The sequence below is a fragment of the Daucus carota genome, chromosome 5 (assembly GCF_001625215.2).
Source record: "Daucus carota subsp. sativus chromosome 5, DH1 v3.0, whole genome shotgun sequence".
Taxonomy (NCBI): Eukaryota; Viridiplantae; Streptophyta; class Magnoliopsida; order Apiales; family Apiaceae; genus Daucus; species Daucus carota.
The window spans coordinates 3,192,677-3,214,614 of record NC_030385.2 but is presented as its reverse complement, the minus strand read 5'-3'; the positions used below and the strand labels follow the sequence as shown (position 1 = coordinate 3,214,614).

Below are 21,938 nucleotides of genomic sequence, written 5' to 3'. Positions count from 1 at the left end.
GATATAACAGTTGTATTCACTAACGTTTGTTGTTGCTAACGTTTGTTGTTGCAAATATAATATAAAAGAGTTTTTCTAGTGTGTGCTCATAACACAGGTTACCAACTAATTTTTAATTAGGTGGAACACATTCTTCATGCAGGGTCATTATTATTAATGATATGGGAGTACATAAAAATATGCCACCTACCTAAAAAGTGGCATTCACACTAGCAATTGTGAATATAAATTTATTATAGACGATTAATGTACGGGACTACCGACAAATATAACAGCTGTGATCGTGAGCGATACCTTTTAGTCATATTGTGGTTAGTATAGAGGCCTATTGACAACTATATTCGTGAATAGTATCTGGTTTAGTTTTAACCGTAGTGCCCATAAAACTACCTAGAGACAGGTGTAATCATGAAAATTGTACAAGTGGGGTTATATAAAACACGCGTTTGTTGTTGTCAATATAATATTAAATCTAGCGGACCTTGCTTTAATAATTTATTAATCTAAGACAATTTGAAGAACTAGTTGAGTCGAGCTGCAGAATGGAGAGACAAACACATGAGTTAATTGAGTATATTACTTGATATACTAGAGACCCACACTGTTCTTGTATATATAGCAACCTCACCCATTAAAAAATCATCATTTTATAATTTATTTTTCATAATAGTAAGGTGAATGTAGGGCGTGAGAAATGTCATCATAAAATTTACTTTTCATGGTAGTGTCGTCATTATAGAATTATAGGGCCCAAAAGATTATATTATAGATATAAGAGTTGTATCATCAACGTTTCTTGTTGCAAATATAACATAAAAGAGTTTTTGTAGTGTGTGCCCATAACACATGCTAACAACTAATTTTTAATTAAGTGGAACATATTTATTGGTGAAGATTTTTCTTCATGCAGGGTCATTATTATTAATGAGATGGGAGTACATAAAAATATGCCACCCGCCTAAAAAGTGGCGTTCACACTAGCAACTGTGAATATAAAGTTATTATAGACGGTTATTGTAGGGCCTGTTGTCTACTGACAAATATAACGGCTGTAATCTTATTTTTATTGTTCACCATAGTAAGGAGAATGTAGAGCGTGAGAAATGTCATCATAAAGTTTACTTTTCATCATAGGGGCCCACATACAGTTGTATTCACTAAGGTTTGTTGTTGCAGATATATACGTTACAGATGGAGCACGGCTTGGTTTAATGTTAAAGGATATGTCCTGACTACAAAAACTCACCTTTGATCAGCATTTTGTTAAAAAGTTGAAGAAAAACAAAAAAACCAAAAAAGAAGAAGAAGAAAAGGGAGAAGAAGAAAAAGAAGGAAGGAAGGAGATTATATTAGACATCAAAACAAAGTAAGCTAGTTGAGTCGAGGTGCAGAATGGAGAGAAAAACACAAGAGTTAATTGATTTGAGTAGCGGAATGGAGCGCTCTAGAAAAAGAAAACAACAACTATATCAACTTTTTGGTTCTGATTCATCTACGAGCAAAGATACTTATAAGCCTAGACGTCATAAAACTGTAAGTTTTTTTTTCAAACTTATAATCACCAACGAAACCCCCAATTCTAAAATATCTATGAACCAAAATACTTTTTTTGACATGATTCAAAATTATTTCAGTGAATTTTATAATTCAACTTTGACTTAATTAATACATGGTAGATCTAAAGAAAATACACAATTGAACTGATTATTTGTTTAATATCTCGTGTACAGGGGAAAAATGGGAGTGGTTGTGAACAGAAGTACTATTGCCATCAGTGCAAAAGAAATGATAAAGACCATGTTGTGACCTGCAGCAGATGTGAGAAGAAACGATATTGTACTTCCTGTATTTTAAAAAAGTATGTTCGGTTTGTTTTTCATTTTTATTGATAGGAAAATTAATTAGAGTGATCGTTTGATGATTAACTAATTTATTCGAAAAGGTAGTTTATAATAGCAATGACATATATACGAATTATATATTTCAATTATTAAAAATATATGTATATCAACTGTATGGATTTTTTTGACCCAACCACTTACCTTTTGATATGTTTTATCTCAGTTACAATATTTATATGAATTTGTATCCGGTTATGAGTAGGAAGTTTTTGAAGTTGGCTCAACAAATTATTATTTGTTAGAATTTAAGGTTTAAAAATGTATGTCTATATTTAACCATTGTACACTGATACTATGTAAACAAATCATAATTTGAGTGTTGAAGTGGAAAGTAATACTTTTTGTGGTCTTTCCACATTGATGGGTTGCTTGCATTATAATATTGGTTTTTGCTTCTTCGTTTATAAACAGCTATCCCCAGATGAATGAGGTGGTTTTTTTGATGAAATCATAAAAAGTGTTTCTGTAGTGATCAAAAATTGATCAAAGACTGGTTTTTAGTTTGTAGTCTAATTTGATTTTTATTTGAGTAAGATTATATATATATATATATAGAGAGAGAGAGAGAGAGAGAGTGTGTGAGAGAGAGTCTTGTCTACTAAAAACCTCCTTATTCTACAAACTAAAACCATCTCTAAATTCTAAACAGAATATCACTAAATTTTCCAACAACGCCAACTTCTCCAGCCCAGCCTCTGCATCCACCCCACTTTCGGCAGCTTCAACCCCACCAAGTACCCTCGTTAAGTCTGCCGCTCCCTCCCTCCGTCGGCCGCCCCTCAATGTCCGCCTCCACCTCTCTACACCAACAAATCCACCCCATCTCCACTGCCCCCTCCACCTTCTCCTCCTCCACTACCTCCACCAGTGTCACCTCAACCACCTCTGTCGTCCTCATATCTGCCATCTTCCCTACTTTACTGCCAATTTTAAGGGCTCTATTATTATGTTTATTTATCAACAAATGCTGAACAGAGCCTCCTGCTGAATCTGATGAAACTGTTGCTCCATTAACTCCTTCCATGTCCACCACCTTCATCCCCACCCACACCTTCATTATCTCCACCAACGTCACTACCACCAGGATCGAGTAAAAGAACAAATTTGCATATTTTCACCAATTTCTTATAGTTTTCACCAATTTTTTCAAAACAAATAAAAAGTCACTAAATTGTATTAAGAATATCACTAAATTAAACTAATTTTTAGTTTTTATTTAAGGTTTGGTTTGTATTTGATCACTAGCCTATATTATATATTTATTAAATTAAATTGATGATAAATTGTATCACAAAATCTAATATCAAGTTCATCTCAGAATTAGGTTCTTGCTCACTTATTCGCTCTTTTCTCAATTATGTGATGAATTCTTAGTCATCTTCAAATTATTAAATCAAATACTAAATATAAGATATATAAGTCTAATTATTAGAGAAAAATATACCACCAATCAGCACATTTCATTAAACACACGTTAACCCATGTAATTGTATTTTACTTTGCACTTCGGGTCAGGCCCAAGGGCACTATCTTTGGGTCATAGTGCAGTCATAAGCAAGCCCATGCTTCCTTTTCCCCGTAGAACAGAATGAACATTGTTTTAAGTATGTTAATTTTTCTTCAAAAAAAAAAAAAAAAAGTATGTTAATTTGACGCGATTAATTTCGATAAAATGTTCGAGATTGAATTTCTAAAATGCAAAGTGATCATCTGGTCCAAAATACAAAATAACAACAATATTTAATATCTGGTCCAAAATACAAAATGCAAAGTTAAAATGAAAAATATTTGTGCACCAAGGAGGCCGAGACTTAACAAATGATTCCGAGATTAGAGAATTGACATGTAAATGACAATATTAATTGTGTTAATGGCCTTAATGATTGTATTAGCCGGCGTGGCCACTTGGTATGGTTTGGAGTATCTTTTAGAGGCAAGAAAGAGCACTGGACCGGTTATGCTGCGATATGTTTTATCTGAGGATCAAAGAAGATCCCTTGTGAGCTTTATTCAGGTAGCGCATGTGTTGATTCCACTATTCGTACCTCACAATCTCATCATGTAAAACCACTTGAATCTGGAAAGAGATAGTCCAACGATATTCTAATAATATTATAGGATTATGAATTTTCGAGGATGTTAGTTATTTAAGATCATCATTTCCATATATCCATTCCAACAATAACTTTTTTTATATTTCTTATTGATTTTATAATAATATATTTGAATTGATAAGTAAAAAATAATGAGGACCGAAAATATGAAGTTTCAAATAGTGGGAGATCAAGAGTGTAGATAAGAAGAAAAATGAATTTTTTATCATTAAAAAGGCAAAATGGGGAATGATTAGCAATTTTAGGGATAACTAGTAATTTTAAGGATGTCTTCTAAAAACTCATCCAAGATCGTCCTTGAGCTGAAATTGTTGAATTATTATAAATCTTTAGTGTTTATTTATTATAATAACTCCTGCAGTTATATATGATTTTCTTTTTAATATAGTGAAAATTGAGATGACGTAGGATCCAAATGATTTGTTAAGAAAGTTTCCCACATGACTCTTATAAATGGATATTGTAAATACTGAATATAATAAATAACAGAGTTTAATTAACAGGTTGAATTTTGAAATGACAACTAATTAAAGAGAAGATAGTCAAACTTACTTTACTCATATGGACGGTGAGTCTGTGAGCACCACTAGTGCTCAACACAATTCAACTGCAGGTGAACAACGGTGGAACAGGCGTGAGATATTGTGTGAAGTATTGCTCAACACTATTATTACATGTAACAGTATCTATCTAATCAATATCACTCAGAGACTGCTATATGATATCGGCCTAGTTCAGCCCGTGTGTTATTATTTATTAATATTTCTCACATACGCGGGTCTTTATCGACTTAGGCCATCTCCAACAGTGAAACCAGTTTTTGGCATAAATATTGTTCCAAATTTTGATCGAACTATCTTTCCATTCCAACAGTTTGGCCTAAATTTTGGTCCAAATTCATATATCAATATTTTATTCTTCTAACTATCTTTATATTATTATTCTAATCTTTTAACAATAATATAAGATTTCATATTAATATTAAACTCAATAAATTCATTAAATAAGAAAAACATTACATTTAAACATAGAAAAAAATAATTTTTTTTGACTTAATTAACTAAATAAAAAGTTATCTCGGAGGATCAAAAAATAATCTATTTGATTACGTTGAATTTTTAGTTTTTATTATGTTTTCTAAGTTTTAGATATTATGTTTTCGTGTAAGGTATAATTGCAATTAAGTTTTATCGAATGTAATCTTTATCTAATGTTTAATGTATTGTTGATTTGTATATATATTTAAGTAAAATATACTAAATATAATTTATAACTATTTAGTAATTATATTAACATATAATCATTCAATTAGCTAAATATACAAAATATAAAAAAGTTATTATTATATTACTAAAAAGATTTAGGCCGGCGAATAGTATTGGCCTAAATTTAGGCCGACACTATTCACCGGCCTAAATTTGGACCAAGATAGGCCACTGTTGGTAAGATTTAGGCCGAAACTGGTCCAAATTTAGATTTTTAGGCCACCGTTGAATTTGCCCTTACGCTCCGCGCTTAATTTTTTTTGTTAGTTATGTTTTGTCATTTCACAAATAAATTTAATAAATAAGAATATCTTAATATTTCGAATACACTAAATTATAAAATAAAACTAAAAATTAGGTTATACATATATAAAAACATGCGATTAATAATATAATAAATGAAATTACTAAATCTCATATTTGATAATATGTAACCAATACACATGTAACTTGAATCATATTTGATAATAAAAAGAATCCCAAAAATTTCTCACAACATTACCATAAACAATGCAGATATAACTTGAATCAGATACTAAAAATAACGAAATGACCTTCTTACAATATCACCAAATAATATATGTATATACAATGGACAATATATGTAACTATTAAAATAAAATTAGGGTAAGATTTAACATAATTCACTTTATAGGTTCACTTATATATGTATATTATAAATTATTATATGTTATAGAATTAAGTGTTATAAAATTCATTTCAAAAGCTCTTCATACATAATAATATCAAGTATAATAAAAATAACGTTCTTTAATACTTAGTAGTACGTCTCATGGACAAAGAAAAATTTATTGTCATCCACTTCTTAGAACAAATTCAATTATTTATTTCATCATAGATTTATTTAAATAATAAATTTAAATTTTGTATATGTTTTTAATTATAATTTCAAATCATCTTGTCCAACTTATAATTATATTTAATTATATCATTAACTTATCTTGAAATAATAGTAATACGTCTTTGGGGATAATGAAAAATTTACTCCCATAGATTTAATTATATTATTAATTTATCTTGAAATATTAGTAATACGTCTTGTGGATAATGAAAAATTTACGGTCATCCACTGAAATAAATAAATTCAATTATTTCTTCCATCATAGAGTTATTTAAATAATAGATTTTTGTTTTGTAAATGTTTTTATTAATATTTTTAAATCATCTTGTCCAACTTATACTATAGATTTGATTTTAATGTTTACAAGAAAATACAAATTAATTTACCAAACGAAATAGGATTCTTCAAGGAAAATTCGTAAATTTGTTTTCTCCATAGTTTCTAGGTTGATTATTTTGGATATTGGACCATCTCTGAATTAAAGAAAATTCTCTAAGAGCATCTCCGATGGAGTTGGCTATAATGGTCAGCTAAATTGGACATGTAGAACATTATGTAAAATTTGCTCATTTGTAAGAACTTTTACTTCGATGGTATTGGCTATATTGGTTGGTTATAATTTAAAAAATAATATGTTATTAATATTTTAGATTGTTATAAATAAAATATATCACTTTTAATATGATAATAAGTGATGTGTAATCTTACCACAGATTTCTTCTAAGCCTGTAGTGTATCGACAAATATAGTCATCCCTAGGAGGTTGGCTATAATTATAGACTAGGGGTGGCTATGGGTGATTTTTTTGAAGAGATTGACTATATTTTTAATTCAGATATGTCAACTACGTTTTTAACCAAGGACTCTTCATGGTTGGAGATGATCTAAGTGCCTCAAATTATAATTCTAAAAATATTCTCAAATAGGTGAGGTGTCATTTAGGATGATTATATTGGTGGAGAAACGCCATATATCTTTAAAAAAATCCCAAAAATTTCCCAAATGCTGAGTTCTTAATACATGGATGATAACTTTCTTAATAATAATAGGGATCCCGTGTGCATAGATATGCGTCCCCAAATTAAAATTTGGTGTGCTATGAGTCTTCCATTCAAGTTTACTCTTCTTTCATGTTTCCATTCATTCATTTCATCCTACAGAGCTGCCTGCCCTCTCTTTCTCTAGATTCGATCGGTGTTTTTGTGTTTATTCAATACTTTGTCTTCTAACTTGCTTTCCAAATTTTAAGATATGATCAATTGATTGATTATCCTTTTATTTTTATCATGTTTTGTTAATGAGTTCCTTGATTCTTGGATGAATTGTTAGTCTTTAATCTTTTTGTATCATTTGTGATTTTGCATAATGAAATTGTTAATTAGCTTGCCCCAAGAATTAGAGTTTGAAGGATGCTCTCTTACACATATGCCGTCGTTTGATCTCGAATTAATCTTGGAAGTCCTTACTAATTAGAATGACAGTGTAGACTTCTTTGTTAGTTCTGAATTATTGAATTGTGGTAGTCTAATTTGTTACTCTCGAATTAATTTAAATTACCAGGAGAGTCATGAAATTGAAGTTATTAGTTATTATTGTGCCTAAATATTCTCCTGCGATATGTACTTTTTTTGATCATCTTTGCCCTATTTTATTGACTTTATTGTCTATTTGGTTGAGGCTTCATGTAAAAGAAAGGATATGTTTCGATAAAGACAACAAGAACTTATACTGAAATATTTAGAAAGTGGAGATTTTTTTTTAACTCAAGCAGTGGATACATGGTGGGGTTCACACCATAAAACAATACTTCATCTTTTTTTATGTGGACAGTAGCAGTGGAAGTGTTTGGGAATATAATTAAATATTTTAGTCACACCAAGATTTTAGTCCTGGTTCCGTCACTTGTAATTGACACATCATTTGGGAAATTTATTTGGGATAACACGGCTTATATTAGTGAGGTTGATGTAATTGCAGGATTTATGTCTATTTAAAAACTCGATATTCAATATGATATTCAATAGAAGGATGACATGTGAAATTTGGGAAAAGTTTTGGGAAAAATCACACAATTTTCTTTTTCTGATTATCATTTCCCTTTTGTAGCTCCCTGAATCTAAAGAATCCAAGTGTGGTGACTATAAATAACAAGACTCGGTCAGCAAACAACAAAGACTCTGTTTCTCACTTGATGACAACCACCACAGCCAAACAAAAAATCACCCATCTACCCATATTTTCACATACCATGTCGCCAACTAACTCTTCAGATGACATGAAACTTCTTCCACCATTTCCAGCTCCTGATCCCGGCATGATCTCTACTCAAAACCTCGAATCCGACATTCGAATCCTCACCTCAGGGGGACACCACATTCCGGCGCACTCCAGCTTATTGGTACAAAGTTATTTACATTGTTTTTTGCTCAATATTTGCATGCAGTATAAATTTAAACTTTATAACTAAAAATTAAATAAGTAATTCCTTTTTTTTAATATCCTTAGGCCTCTGCTTCGCCTGTACTGGGAAGCATTATAGCTAGCCTGAGAGAGAACAGTTGCTCCGCAAACACTATTCAGATTTTTGGCGTGCCTTATGATGCCGTTTCTGTGTTCGTTGGCTTCCTCTATACATCCATGTTAGTTCTTATGAAAATTTATTGTACTTCAAATACTTTGGTACTAATATCGGATACTTAGATACTGTTAACCGACCCGTTCTTCTAAATCCTTGAGATGTCAGAAGGAGGGCTTACCGACAGGGCGGGTGTAGGAATATTTTCTTAGGGGGGCACCAAGCAAATATTCTAAATATACCTATATATTTTCAGATTTTAGGGGGGGCATTTCTATAATTTTGTAAAACTTAGAATAGTGAAAAACGTCAAAAAATTTTAAGGGGAGGCACGTGTCCCCCATGCCTCTTACTAGATCTGCCCCGGGTTACCGAGGATATATTATTTGATAAATATTTTTGAGGCCTCTAGTGTTACTTTAATTTTTATTAGTAGTCGGGAAATGACCCAAATGAATTTGGGATTTCAGGTGTGCCGAGGAAGAAATGGAGAAGTTTGGGATCCATTTACTAGCTCTTTCTCACGTCTACTTGGTACCGAAGCTGAAGCGAAGGTGCACAAAGGCATTGGCTCAGCAATTGACAGTTGAGAATGTGGTGGATGTTCTTCAACTCACGAGACTTTGTGATGCGCCTGATCTTTACTTTAAATCCATGAAGTTGATCGATGAAAATTTCAAGGCTGTGGAACATACAGAAGGATGGCAGTTCCTGCAACAGAACGATCCGTTTCTCGAGCTTGAGATTCTGCAGTTCATCGAAGAAGCTGAATTGGTATGTCAAGTTGTTAACAATGTAGTATAATCACAGTGTATCAAGTTGTTTCAGATGGCATATAAGTCTAAATTGTCAAAAAAAAAAGGTTGTTTCAGATGAATTGTGGCTAATTTGGTCATTAATTTTGAATATAGAGGAAAAAGAATACAAAGAAGCACAGAGAAGATCAGAGCTTGTATTTACAGCTAAGTGAAGCCCTGGAAAGCTTAGAACATATATGTACAGAAGGTTGTACTAGTGTTGGACCTCACGACATAGAGCCGAGTAGGACTAAAGGTCCGTGTAGCAGGTTTTCGACGTGTGAAGGACTCCAGCATTCGATCAGACATTTTGCTGCGTGCCAGAAAAAGGTTAATGGAGGGTGCTTGAGGTGCACGAGATTTTGGCAACTTCTTAAACTCCACTCCTCCATCTGCGACAACTCTGATATCTGCAGAGTTCCTATGTGCAGGTAAAATTAGCTAATGTTCCTTTAATTTGTTAACAGATGTTAATTTTACTTTTCGAAGGATCCTTCAGTGCTTCTGGTGGGACATGTGGCCAGTGTTTTGCCAAAGAGATCCAACTACTTATGTCACAACTCACAATTTCCTAAATTTTAGGAATAGACTAGAGCTGGTTGTTAGGTTGGATTGTGTTAATTGTGCATTGTCATGTAGTAAAGACGACAAAAGGATTGTGACTCGCGTAATAATATCTTAAAATGGTGCATTTTGTGGACTATTTGCGCTGATATCTGATGCATGTGTTATCTGAAACAGAGAGTTTAAGACGAGAACTGAATTGCAGAAGAAGCGCAAGGATATAACAAGGTGGGATTTATTGGCGAAGAAAGTAATGTCGGCTAGAGTCATATCATCATTGTCTGTTACAAAGAAGAAAATAAAAGAGGAGCCAAGGGAATGACATACGTAACAAGCATGGTCATTCTGGAACTACAAGCTTCTCAGTATTAGCAGAAGCAACTAGTTGGCTCTGAATATAAATTGTGGGTGAATTTTGTTTCCCTCATTTGTTTAAGTTGTCAATTTTTTTGTTGGTGGTGGCACTGTATCTGGTATTTAGTTTTTAGATCTTAAGAGGGAAAGTGTGCTTGGTAGATAGTTAAAAAGGTGTGAGTGTTTTTGTCACTTATCTATAATGTAAACTAGAAAGGAATGGTTGGTTATGCCATGCTCCTGTTCATATGCATTTGTTCTTGGAGAATATTATTAATATACATTTTGATGGTTTATTCTTTACTCTGGGACTTCTACTTCAGCTATTTATACAGCGTATCAAGAATAGCTAAGAACAATTTGACAAGACTCCCCCCACATTCAAACATATAAGCGGCACAGGAGCCATTTGGATTTGGGTGAGTTTAAAATAAGTGTTTCTTACTTCAAGTAAATAATTGAAGTAGAAGTTAGAAGCAGGTTACAAGTGATTAGAGTGTTTGGAAAAGAAGTAGAAACAATGAAACACAAGTTAATATTCTCAACTTCTAAGTACTTCTTGACTTTATACACAAAAAGTACAGATAATTGTTTTTAACTTATAAATCCAGAAGCCCGGACTTTTAAGCCCGGCCAAACACCCCCTTAGTCTACGTTTGTTTGGCTAACAACTTAGTGGAACAAAGCTAATAACACAATGATTAAAAATCACAAGCAGTGACATAGTCAAATTAGTAGAATAATTCTCCAGAAAATTCATACAATGATCCTAAAATGTTAAAAAAACACGAGCAAACATAATACTTCTGCACAGAGGCATTCATTACATCTGTGAAGTTTGCTACTTATCAAGCCAGTCGTTTGAGGTTTGTGGTTTGGGCCTGATTAGGTGCAAGTCCATTCGGCGAGTGTCTTATCCATAAATTCAAATATTTCAAAATCGACCAAACTACTTGCGACTTGCGAGTACTCACATGTCCAAATCTCAAAGTCTCTATTGATTTGGATGAAGCTGAAGGGAGCCCAAAGATATCACTGGGCCTTGTTTTCCCATACATTCCACCATTATGCAAGACTAAATTCCAAAGTATGCAAGATTGTTCTTACACAAGGCATCACTATGAATATTACTCCACATCTGTAACACGAGCATTTTGTTTTTGATTTAAGACAATTTTGACGACAAGCAGAGTTACTTGCCTTGTTGTTTTAAGTAATGAAGAAATATATAGGTTCCGTCTATGCATCTACCGAATTGCACATGGATGCAAGAGCTTAAATGAAACACACACTTGTGTAAACAACTTGCCTGCACTATAATCCTACTACTTTATGCTGAATTATGTCATTAACATGCTTGTATATAAAATACTTTGGTCATCTGTTATTATTTCTGTAACTATTCTGAATATACATCCTCATGCTGATTGTGTTAGAATTAATTTAAAAGAAAAAAAATTTACTCGTAATTGAGAAATTATTTTGTAAATGAAAAAGTAATTTTTAACTTATATATTTTGAGAAGTTTTTTGATATTTATAACTTATCAGATATATAATTTATTTTATATTATCTTATAAAATAATATTATAAAATTAAATCATCAATAAATTTAGGATTTTTAAGTTTTCAAGCCGGTAAATGAGTAGTTTTACTAATGAATTCGTACACAGACATGTTATTACATGATTGAAGAGTGGAATTGAAGAGCAAAAAATAGCGTTCAATCATAAAATAGTAGAACAATTAATAAACAATATTTTATTCAATGAAACCTCCGTAGCTCAGATTCCAAGCAATCAGGCCCATCCTCAAGTAGCTAGACACAGTCAGTCTGAACCCTGCAAAAGAATCTAATGGACACATGTTTTACTTCCAAGTATTCGGTTATGAGTCCAGTGTTTGGTTAGGTTTAAGGCTTTAAGGTTAGTTAATAGTTACACTAATTACTTCAATTGAATCACGTATTCAACATTTGAACAGTTGCTTTCTCTTTTGACTGGTCAAACTTCATGGATCAGGAATGTTGATGTTGTGGCAGGTAATTTCACCCATACTCCTCTGCCCACTAGGGCTAACTTGCTTTCAATATCTCATCACAGATGCTTTGACCCATCAGTTTCAGAGAATCTGCAGCTTCCCTAATTCTTTTCATATATTTTTAAATAATTTTTGGGATAATAGTATTTATTATTGTTCAAATCAACCATTTTTTTGACAATGTGGTGGTTAACTCGATCTTCTTAGAGTTTGCTAAAAGAACTTCGACTACACGAAGTCCTATCCGAAACCAAATTTTCGGCTCATAAATTATCTCTCACACAGCCATATGCACAAGTCTAATTATCATGTCTCATCGAATTTATGGTTACAATATAAGTGACGGAGTCAGAATTAAAAATCAGGTAGTTCCAAAATATAGGAGAAATGGTTTTTCAAGAAATTATTAAATAAGTAAAATTACTTATTTTACATTTTACATATTACATATGATTATATACTCTCTCCGTCCCAGGTTCTTTACATTACTTTTTGATACACATTTTAAAACTCCTATAAAATATACTTACATTATATATTTTTTTCTCAAAAAATCTTGAAAAAAAGTTTGAAGTTTAAACTTTTATTCAAAAAAAAGAAAAAATTAAAAATACGTTATAGAACTATACTTTACGAGAGTCTCAAAATGCGTGCAAACAGTGCACGTAAACTTCGTGGCGGGACGGAGGGAGTATATATTATACGATAAATATTTATAAAAATTTCAAGCGTCCAAATAGGTCATGGTCTTAGCCTAGCTCAGTCACAGATACAATATACATATACAGGGTCTTATTCTAATAGAAATTAAATGGAAATCAATACGATTAAATAAAATGATGCGGGTTTCGGGACCGGGATGGACCCTGAGATGGCCCTAGACGGGGTCTAAATGAGGCTTCATAGGACCTGGTCGGGGCCTAATGGGACCGTGGTGGGATCAAGGTTTGGCTTTTTAAGACTGTCTGGAGCCTGTTCAGGGCCTGTGAGGAGCCTTGGCGGGGGTGGATTGAGTAGGGGTGAGGGCGGACACTAAGTGGGTGATGACATATAAGGGTGGGTGATAACATATAAAGGGTGAGTGATGACATTTAGGTATAGTTTCTCTTGATTTTTATTTTAGTGGTTTCTATTTGAGCAATTGCCTATATATATATAAATGGGGAAGAAAAGCTAACAAATCTTTTTTAAATCACCTGGAAACTGAACGGAATTAGACAAACAAAATCATGTAGTTACAGGGGAAATTTAATTCAGGTGTTACATCTGGTTATGGACACAGCTGAGTAAACATACTACCATGCATTGCCTCTCTCGAAAGCAATTGATAGGCGCCGGTACTGATTTCTACATGCATGTGTCTGAGCCAACGTAATTACCAGATTTATACACTTACACTAATACGTGTCAAGCAATAGGTAAAGAAATGACAGGGACGGAAAGATTAATCAGAATTGTTATCTTATTAATATTATTTATAAGTAAGTCATATAGAAGTGATATTTTATTAGACATCAATGAGTATATTTAGCTAAAAAAACGTCATAGAACGTATTAAAATTTACAAGTATAAGAATCGTTAATTCATTAGGGATAGAAAAACGTCATAAAATGTATTACAACTTACAAGTATAAGAACAATTAATTCATTAGGGATTGGTCACGTATGTTTTTGCTTGAAAAATGCTTTAAAATATATTATTTTATAAACTACATCTTATGAATACTATATTTATTGAAATTCTTAAAAATTACTTTATGTTCAGTACTGTAAGAAGATATATAAATTGTGTAAACGGAATTTTGCAAGACGTGTTATGATACAAAATAAATTTTCCTTTGAAATATTATACATGGTTTTTTAAAATTTTGTTAAGATTGTGATTTTCATAATACGCAGTCTAATATTTTATTTGCTGAATATATCCTTATTTTTGAAACCTCCCATGAAACAATGGACTGATAGAATTTCTTTCTGTTAATCATGTGCTCGCTTCATGTACTTCCTCCTCCGATCCTGTTACCTTTTATCTGTAAATACATATTTCAAATCTTTTATAAAATATAATTTCATAATTATTTTTAAATTTGTTTTTTACTAAAAATTTAAGTGTAAAACTTTTGTTTAAAAGAGAATTTTAGGGAAAAAAAACTATAAAATTATATTTAATAATAATTTTAAGATGCTTGTTGAACTTTCTTTCACACGCGTTAACAATTACTAGATGGGAGTGGAGAAAACAATTCTTTTGTTTTTTCTTTATTAACTTAACTGAACGTGTCTGTTCATGAATCGAACATCTGCTAACGAATTGCATATCTCGTTTCTACAGCTAAGATTAATTTATTCTACATATAAAGTGCTTGTACTTGTGAGTTGTTACGTGTAAATAGCTCATCATGAAAGGAGTTAATTTCCACACTGGTGGTTAAATTCTCTACTAGCATCATAATTATGTTCATCAATAGCGTAATCATTAATGCCTGTGGAAGTGAATCAAAGTAAAGTTGTTTGCTCAAAATTTCCTTGTCGGAATATCTTTCTATTGGATAATAACCAGATAACTTTTCTTTTACAGATATTTTTTAATATAAATTTAAGTCAAATCTGTACATACAATTTGATTGGGGAAGATATTCGCATAATTCGACTTGTTAATACCCCTCCCTTTCAAAATACATGTCCACTTTAGAAAAAAAAGGTTTTGCTTCAAAATACTTGTTCAGTTCTACTTTCAAAAAATCAACTCTTCTCCACATATTTCAAATTTATATTTTCAAAATCAACCCTTCTGTGTATACAGTTTATAATGCAGTAAAAACAATTAAATTTTCACGTACATGTGAATGTAGGTAAAAATATAATTTTGAGTTTTTGAAATATAAACAGGCAATTGAAATAAAATATAAAATTTGTTTGAACTACTTCTTTAAAATGATATCAGAACTCAAATTAAATCATTATCTTCAGTATTCTTGCAAGTTGCAACATTTCAATAAGAGAAACTGTTAAACAGAAAATCTTATTTTCTTGAAACCACCATCTAATATTTTAAGATTATAAATAGAACAGTTCTGAACGGTTACCATGAGTAACACAGGAGAAAAACATTGTTAAGCACAAAACAGTACTCCTACTAATAATTAAAAGTTGGTAACCGAATTGTTAGTCCACTAAACAGATGACCAGAACATCAAAAACAAGATTAATCCATGTGCTTTCCAACTTTAATGTCCCTCCAGACCAGATTAACTTAATCTACCGCCCCAGTCCATGTTTTTTCACTTTTCTTATCCTTAATTCACTCCTCTGCGCACACAGAGACCACTGCATTCGAAGCTCGGGAGCCTCAATTACTTTTTGTGTGCATCATTTTCAATTGCCGATTCAAACTACATGTCAGATACACATAGAGCCCAATGACATTCAGTCGCAAACTTACACACAGTCAGGAATAACTGCTCTTTTTTAATGGCTTGTCTTTTTACTTTAATGTAATTTTATTGTTTTATTGGGCAACACTTTGAATCGGCGCTTTTCCCGAGTTAACTGTTTCGGTTGTCGGTTACTTGAGCCACCCATAACGTTGAATAAGTTAAGAATATCGCACGCAGGCTGAGATGTAGACTGTAGTTCATGTTTTCGTATTCACTGTTAAAATTCTTACTTCTGGGTTGTGGCGGAACTAGATATTCAAAATAATTAAGAGCACAGAATTCGAAACTAATCGATTAATTTACCGATTCAAGATTTATTATAAATTTATTGAAGACTTTGTTTATAAATTGAAATTTTTTAATCACGTCGGAATGTGATCAATGAATCAACAAAATATTTTTTTAAGATTATCAGACACTTTTAAATATATCAGAGATCTATAGTCTATAGAACACCGATCGACATTGATAATTAATTTTTTAATATTAATTTTGAACTTAAAATTCTAGATTTACAACAAATTATTCAGATTTTTTCGTTTTAGTTGTACTCTCGTTAGAACTGTTATAATCGATTTTCGTTATATTATTGAAATCGATACTCCACTGAAATATATGATCTCAAATATGAAGTAAACGGAACCAGATAACCGGAGTACTAGTTAAAAACATATTTCGTATATATAATCTTCAAGAATAGATATAACAACACTTCTACACTTGCTTCCTCTAAACTAAGAGTCGGACTAAGCTCTTGGAACAGAGTAACAAGCCGAGGTTGTATACGAATAACAATGTCGAATAAAAGAACGAACCGAAAAGACTAACAATACTCAAACATCCGATCTAGTAAAGTAGTAAATCTCCACCGGCCTAGATCAACTTAGCTAAACTTCCTTTTCTTCTACGAGTCCAGCACGAGTAGCTTCAATGATATTAATTTCAATACCGACATTTATAATTAGTATATATTAGAGCTGCTTCGAATCACACCGCGATTTTTGTACTAGCAGCGAGCGCCTTTCCTGCAGTTAAGGACACCGGAAGCGCTTGTGAGCGGACCGACTAGCGTCGAGGGTCTGGCTCCCAGGCTGGAGGCTCTCGCGTAACTGGATGAAGCTCCGGCACCAGATGGTGTGAAATAGGCACCGTTTAGCAATAAATCGCCTTCCGATCTCCAGTTCCAGTGCTTCCATTGGCTCTGTGGTGCATCCTCGTGTTTTGTCACCTGCAAATTTTTCGACATTTTAATTTGTTACTAGAGTCCTAGTAAATTATATAATCGAATATGGTAGAACAAAATACAGACTTTTATCAACTTTACAAGAATCTTGTCTTTTTGACTCGATTTATAAATAATACTTATCATTTTGGAATTGAACATTCTGAAATTTTTTTGAAATATCATCAAGGACACATATCAATGTTGAACACTTTTAGTAGACGGAAAACAACACATGTAGGCATCGCTATCTCACCTCTTTGCTGAACCTAATATTCGGAGCAAGGAACCGGTTGCCCTGGCTGTTGATGGTGGGCGAAGCACTCCCTCCAATCGCGTACATTTCCCAGTGAGTGTAGTCATTGTTCACCACATGGAAGTATCCATGCCTGCATCTGCACCGTTCATCGCGTAAAAAAATCAAAAACAGTATGTCCCGTAACTTACCCTACGTGTTTTTCTTATGATATTCGAAATTTACCTTGGGATTCTCTGAACAAGACCTTCACCAAAGTGATTGAACGCAATTGTGACCTGCATGTTCTTGTCTTTTTCATAAGTATCACTATGTCCCAGCAGCATCACCTTATCATGGTGTGTCATATAATTGTTCGAGATCGTGATAGCCGTAGACCCCATTATCGCGTCAATGAGCCCGTCCTGACAATTCGACAACGAACAATGATCGATCCACACATGGCTCCCCCCGAAAATCGACACGCCATCCCCGTCCGATATCGTTCGCCACCCAAAGTGCCGTGGAGAACTCCGAACCATAGCATTGCCGCCTTGCTTGCAATCATGAATATTAATTCCGTGAATAATAATATTTGTCACATATTGTATAGTAATGCATGGACCGCCAGCAATGTGGACACTAGCTCCCCTGCCATCAATTGTTTTGAACGAATTCATAATTAATTCTTCCTTTAATTTGATCACCATGTCACGTTTAAAAATAATCCACAGGGGCTCGTTCTGGATCACCGCGTGGCGGAGAGTTCCCGGCTTAGGAGTCACCGGGTTGTCGTCTCCCGAATCCGTCACGACGTAAATTTTACCATCTTTTCCGCCAATGGCATTTTTCCCGAACCCTATGGCGCAGTCCGCTAGCCGCTGGCGGTTTTTTTCCCAGTTCGGGTCACACCGCCAGCAGTCGTCGATGGGATTCCCCGTTCCGCATGAAAAATAGCCCAAATTCCTCCTCGAAGCATTAATGTCCCTGCATTCACAAATGTCGTCAGTAAAATGTCACAGTGCAACAGATTCCCGCATCAGTAAAAAAAAAAAAAGTACGCATTTATGAATTCGGAAAATGTAGTTTGTCACTAAGTACTTACTTTTGTACTTCATGGACGACTAATTCAGGGTCTTGTTTGGATGACAAGATGAGAGATGGAAACAAAACCAAAGAGACGAGAAAGACGAGAAAGAGTAGAGAAAGTGATGAAGAAGAAGCTGCCATTGCCTTGAGCTCTTGTTTCTTTCTCTCTTGGAAGCAGAGAGAAGATTTAAGCTAGTGGGGTTTAAAAACAGAGACAGATAGCTAAAGCAGAGGTGTTGGGATTAAAGGGAGGGTTCGAGTAGTATATATAAAGGAAATTTGATTCGAGAAATTTGAGTGTTGATTAAACTAATTTGCATGTGGGGTCCCTCGCTTCTTCTTGATTGCTTGTATTACGGAGATGGGGATTATTAAATCGATTGTTTATATTACAAAACTGTTTAAGACTCTGTTCGAGCTTTATGAAGCGCATTGGTTAAAATAGCTAGCATTTCGAGGCCCAACCGTCGGCAATATCACATGAGCAAAATAGAATCTATTGCAATCAAACCACGAGGAGATTGACAAAACTAAGGGAGTTAGGCTTGTATGAACTTTCAATTTAGTTTAGTTTAACACTATTGATTTCTTATGCATTGCTTAAGTGTTCTTTTCTAGGGCTTCAGAAATGATTATCGTAGTATTGTGAGGTGTATTTGTCTATTTGAAGATCAGAGGTCAGATAATTGGAATTTAAGCAAGTACTTGACAAGTAATACACTAGATACTTGAAAATTCTAATGAGTATTTACATTTTAAGGATGTACCCGAGGAGATGGCTTTCCTAATTTTGTTTTCTCATGTAAGAAAATTAACTTTTTTATACATTTATAAATTACAAGAGCAATCTCCAACTGTGTGGGTTATTTAAGAGCATTTTCAACGGGGTTGGTTATAAAATTGACTAAATTGTACATGTAAAATATTATGTAAAATTTGTTTAATCTGTAAGACATTTTTCTTCAATATTGGTTATATTGGTTGGTTATAATTTAAATATAACATGTTATTAATATATAGATGGTTATAAATAGAATATCCAAGTTTAATATGATAATAAATGATGCGTAATTTTTCTACAGATCTCTTACATGTATGTAAAGGTTCGACAAATTTAGAGTCATCGAGAGATGGTTAACTAAAACTATAGACAAAGGGTTGGTGTGATTGGAATGCTATTTTCGAAGTGATTGACTATATTTTTTATTTTTGACATGCCAACTTAATTTTTTGTTAAGGTAGATGCTCTAACTTCACCCAATTTAATGTATACAATAATTTGGCTTTGTCTTGTTTTAAGCCAGAGAAGAATCTCTTAATTTTTCAGAAAATTTACGAACTTATAATTATGTCTGCAAGCACACAAATGACAATATTTATTATATCTCGTTTTAACTGATATTTGATTTTTTCATAGTTATATTCGAATTAAGAAAAATAATTATGCTTAACAAAAAGTTTCAATTTCTATGTCAAATTAATATTTAGATTCTAAATTCTTACAAAAAATTGATTTTATACTTTTATTTGAGATAAATTTTGTACAGGATTATTAGTTTTACATTTGTAACTTCTTAAAATATGGGCTGTAACGTCATAAATTAAAATGAAATATATGGAATAATCGGAACCGATCGTATATTTGTAAGCTACAAATCGATGTTTTTACTGATCCGGTGCAACAAATTGATATTTTCTAATGAATACAAGCTTGCCACAAGAGATGTGAATTGCAAAATCCCGTGACGGTCTATCATTTGCAGATTTGCTTCTACTTCCGGAACACATTCTCGTCTCATTCACGTTAGCCAGAGTCTCGACAACAAAAGTCACTCGATACTTTTGTTTTACGTTATACTCAAAATACATCAATTCCAGTTGATTTAGGGGGTGTTTGTTTCCGGCTTAAAAGCCGGGCTTCTGGTTTATAAGTTAGAAACACTTATTTGTACCGTTTGTGTAAAAAGTCAAGAAGCACTTATAAAAAGCTAGGAATGCTAGCTTTTGTTTCAGGGCTTCTGCTTATCTCCCAAACACTTTAATCACTTATAAGTCTTAACTTGCTTCTAACTTCTACTCCACTTTTTTATTTTAAGCAAGAAGCACTTATTTTAAACTCACTCAAACGGCCCCTTAGTGCTTAGTTTGCTTTAGCTTTTAACTGCTGATAATCCCTGTTCATTATGCTAATTAAAATCTAATCACCGACACAAAGAACTATTTCCTAAGCACTTTAATTATCTGTTTTCACCGCAGTTGTGTGAGGGCCGTTGAGCTTGCTTTTAGCTTCTATTTGTTCTTAGCTAATTATTCTGATCTATTTTCTTTGTCGATTTTAATAGCTGTCAAGGCTAGAAAGAAGTGTCACGTGTAAATGTATGCTAATCCTTGTATATGCAAGCTGGTAATTTGTTAAGAATGAGTTAGTATTTATAATCAAAAAATGGAACACGACTAAGCCTATCCTAGCTACATGTTTTTACTAGTCCGTATATACTACTCCCTCCGTCCCCCTCAATTGTTTACATTGGAGGGGGACACGGAGACCAAGACAATGTATGAAAAATGAGTGAAGTTAGATGAAAAGTGGGTAAAGTGGTGGGACCTACCAATATTTAATAATAGATTTGAGATAGTGGAGGAAAGTAGTGGGTGTAATAGTAGTTTTTATTGTTAAATATGAGATAGTAGGGGAAGATAGTGGGTGTAATGATGGGAAAAACTTACTATTTATAGTAACATAAAGAAATGAGAGGGACATCCCAAAATAGTAACTGTAAAGAAATGAGAGGGACAGAGGGAGTAGTAGATTTCGTGGGGTCTCATCCTTTTGTTTTGATTCTCCGATGATACTGTTGCACAGTCCAAGTTGCTCAATAGATGCAACTGTGGATGTGTTTTGTTATGACAATGGCTTTCGTGATGGGAAAAAGTGACCACAACGGCAACAACTAAGTGCGGAATTAATCTTCGTTGGACAATACTTATCCCTACTTGTATGAACCTTCGAAGAAACAAACAAGTAAAGCAACAATAAACAATAAACAAGACACCAAGAATTATACGTGGAAAACCCCCTCAATGAAAGGAGTAAAAACCACGGGACCGTAGTCCACCCAAACAATTCACTATGATAAATTATATGGGTAATACACCAAGTTCTTCTCTAGATAAAACTAGAGGAATACAATCACCTTCACACTCTTGGAATAACTCGTCAAGAAGTATGGAACCAAATAAACAACAAGAGAACAAAGACCCACGGCTAGGTTCAGCCTCTCCACGGCTCTTTAGCTACTGCCCAGCCCCTCAAATACACCTCCGAATCCGATCTCCACCGTTCAGAATTAAGATATCGGTGTTAGGAAGATGCTGTCCGAAATTCAAGACGATCCGACCGTTGGAACTCCGGGAAACGCAAAAAACAAGGCAGCCAGCGCAACCAGAAAATTACCTACGAATTTTCACACAATTTCTCTCCT

The 21,938-nt window shown here is 33.3% G+C and overlaps 2 protein-coding genes across 2 annotated transcripts; one reads left to right on the top strand and one right to left on the bottom strand.

Annotated features, from left to right (window-relative positions):
- The first annotated feature begins 7,238 nt into the window (after window positions 1–7,238).
- LOC108220894 (BTB/POZ and TAZ domain-containing protein 1) lies at window positions 7,239–10,735 on the top strand. Its single transcript, XM_017394775.2, has 5 exons — window positions 7,239–8,540; window positions 8,648–8,781; window positions 9,188–9,491; window positions 9,629–9,945; window positions 10,256–10,735. Exons 1-5 carry the CDS (start codon window positions 8,334–8,336, stop codon window positions 10,398–10,400), a joined length of 1,107 nt encoding a protein of 368 aa, XP_017250264.2. The 5' UTR covers window positions 7,239–8,333; the 3' UTR covers window positions 10,401–10,735.
- Window positions 10,736–16,566: 5,831 nt separating this feature from the next.
- Window positions 16,567–18,705, bottom strand: LOC108223751 (probable pectate lyase 18). Its single transcript, XM_017398154.2, has 4 exons — window positions 18,473–18,705; window positions 17,614–18,354; window positions 17,389–17,527; window positions 16,567–17,138 (listed from the first exon to the last, which is right to left on the bottom strand). The coding sequence occupies exons 1-4, from the start codon at window positions 18,595–18,597 to the stop codon at window positions 16,917–16,919; spliced, it is 1,227 nt and encodes a 408-aa protein (XP_017253643.1). The 5' UTR covers window positions 18,598–18,705; the 3' UTR covers window positions 16,567–16,916.
- Between the last annotated feature and the right edge of the window lie 3,233 nt (window positions 18,706–21,938).

Coding starts and splice junctions, on each gene's coding strand:
- LOC108223751 (XM_017398154.2), bottom strand. CDS start 18,597: ATGGCAGCTTCTTCTTCATCACTTTCTCTACTCTTTCTCGTCTTTCTC. Junction 17,528..17,613: donor CTTGTTCAGAGAATCCCAAG/GTAAATTTCGAA, acceptor TGAACGGTGCAG/ATGCAGGCATGGATACTTCC. Junction 17,139..17,388: donor ATATTAGGTTCAGCAAAGAG/GTGAGATAGCGA, acceptor AAAAATTTGCAG/GTGACAAAACACGAGGATGC.
- LOC108220894 (XM_017394775.2), top strand. CDS start 8,334: ATGACAACCACCACAGCCAAACAAAAAATCACCCATCTACCCATATTT. Junction 8,541..8,647: donor CGGCGCACTCCAGCTTATTG/GTACAAAGTTAT, acceptor TAATATCCTTAG/GCCTCTGCTTCGCCTGTACT. Junction 8,782..9,187: donor GGCTTCCTCTATACATCCAT/GTTAGTTCTTAT, acceptor TTGGGATTTCAG/GTGTGCCGAGGAAGAAATGG.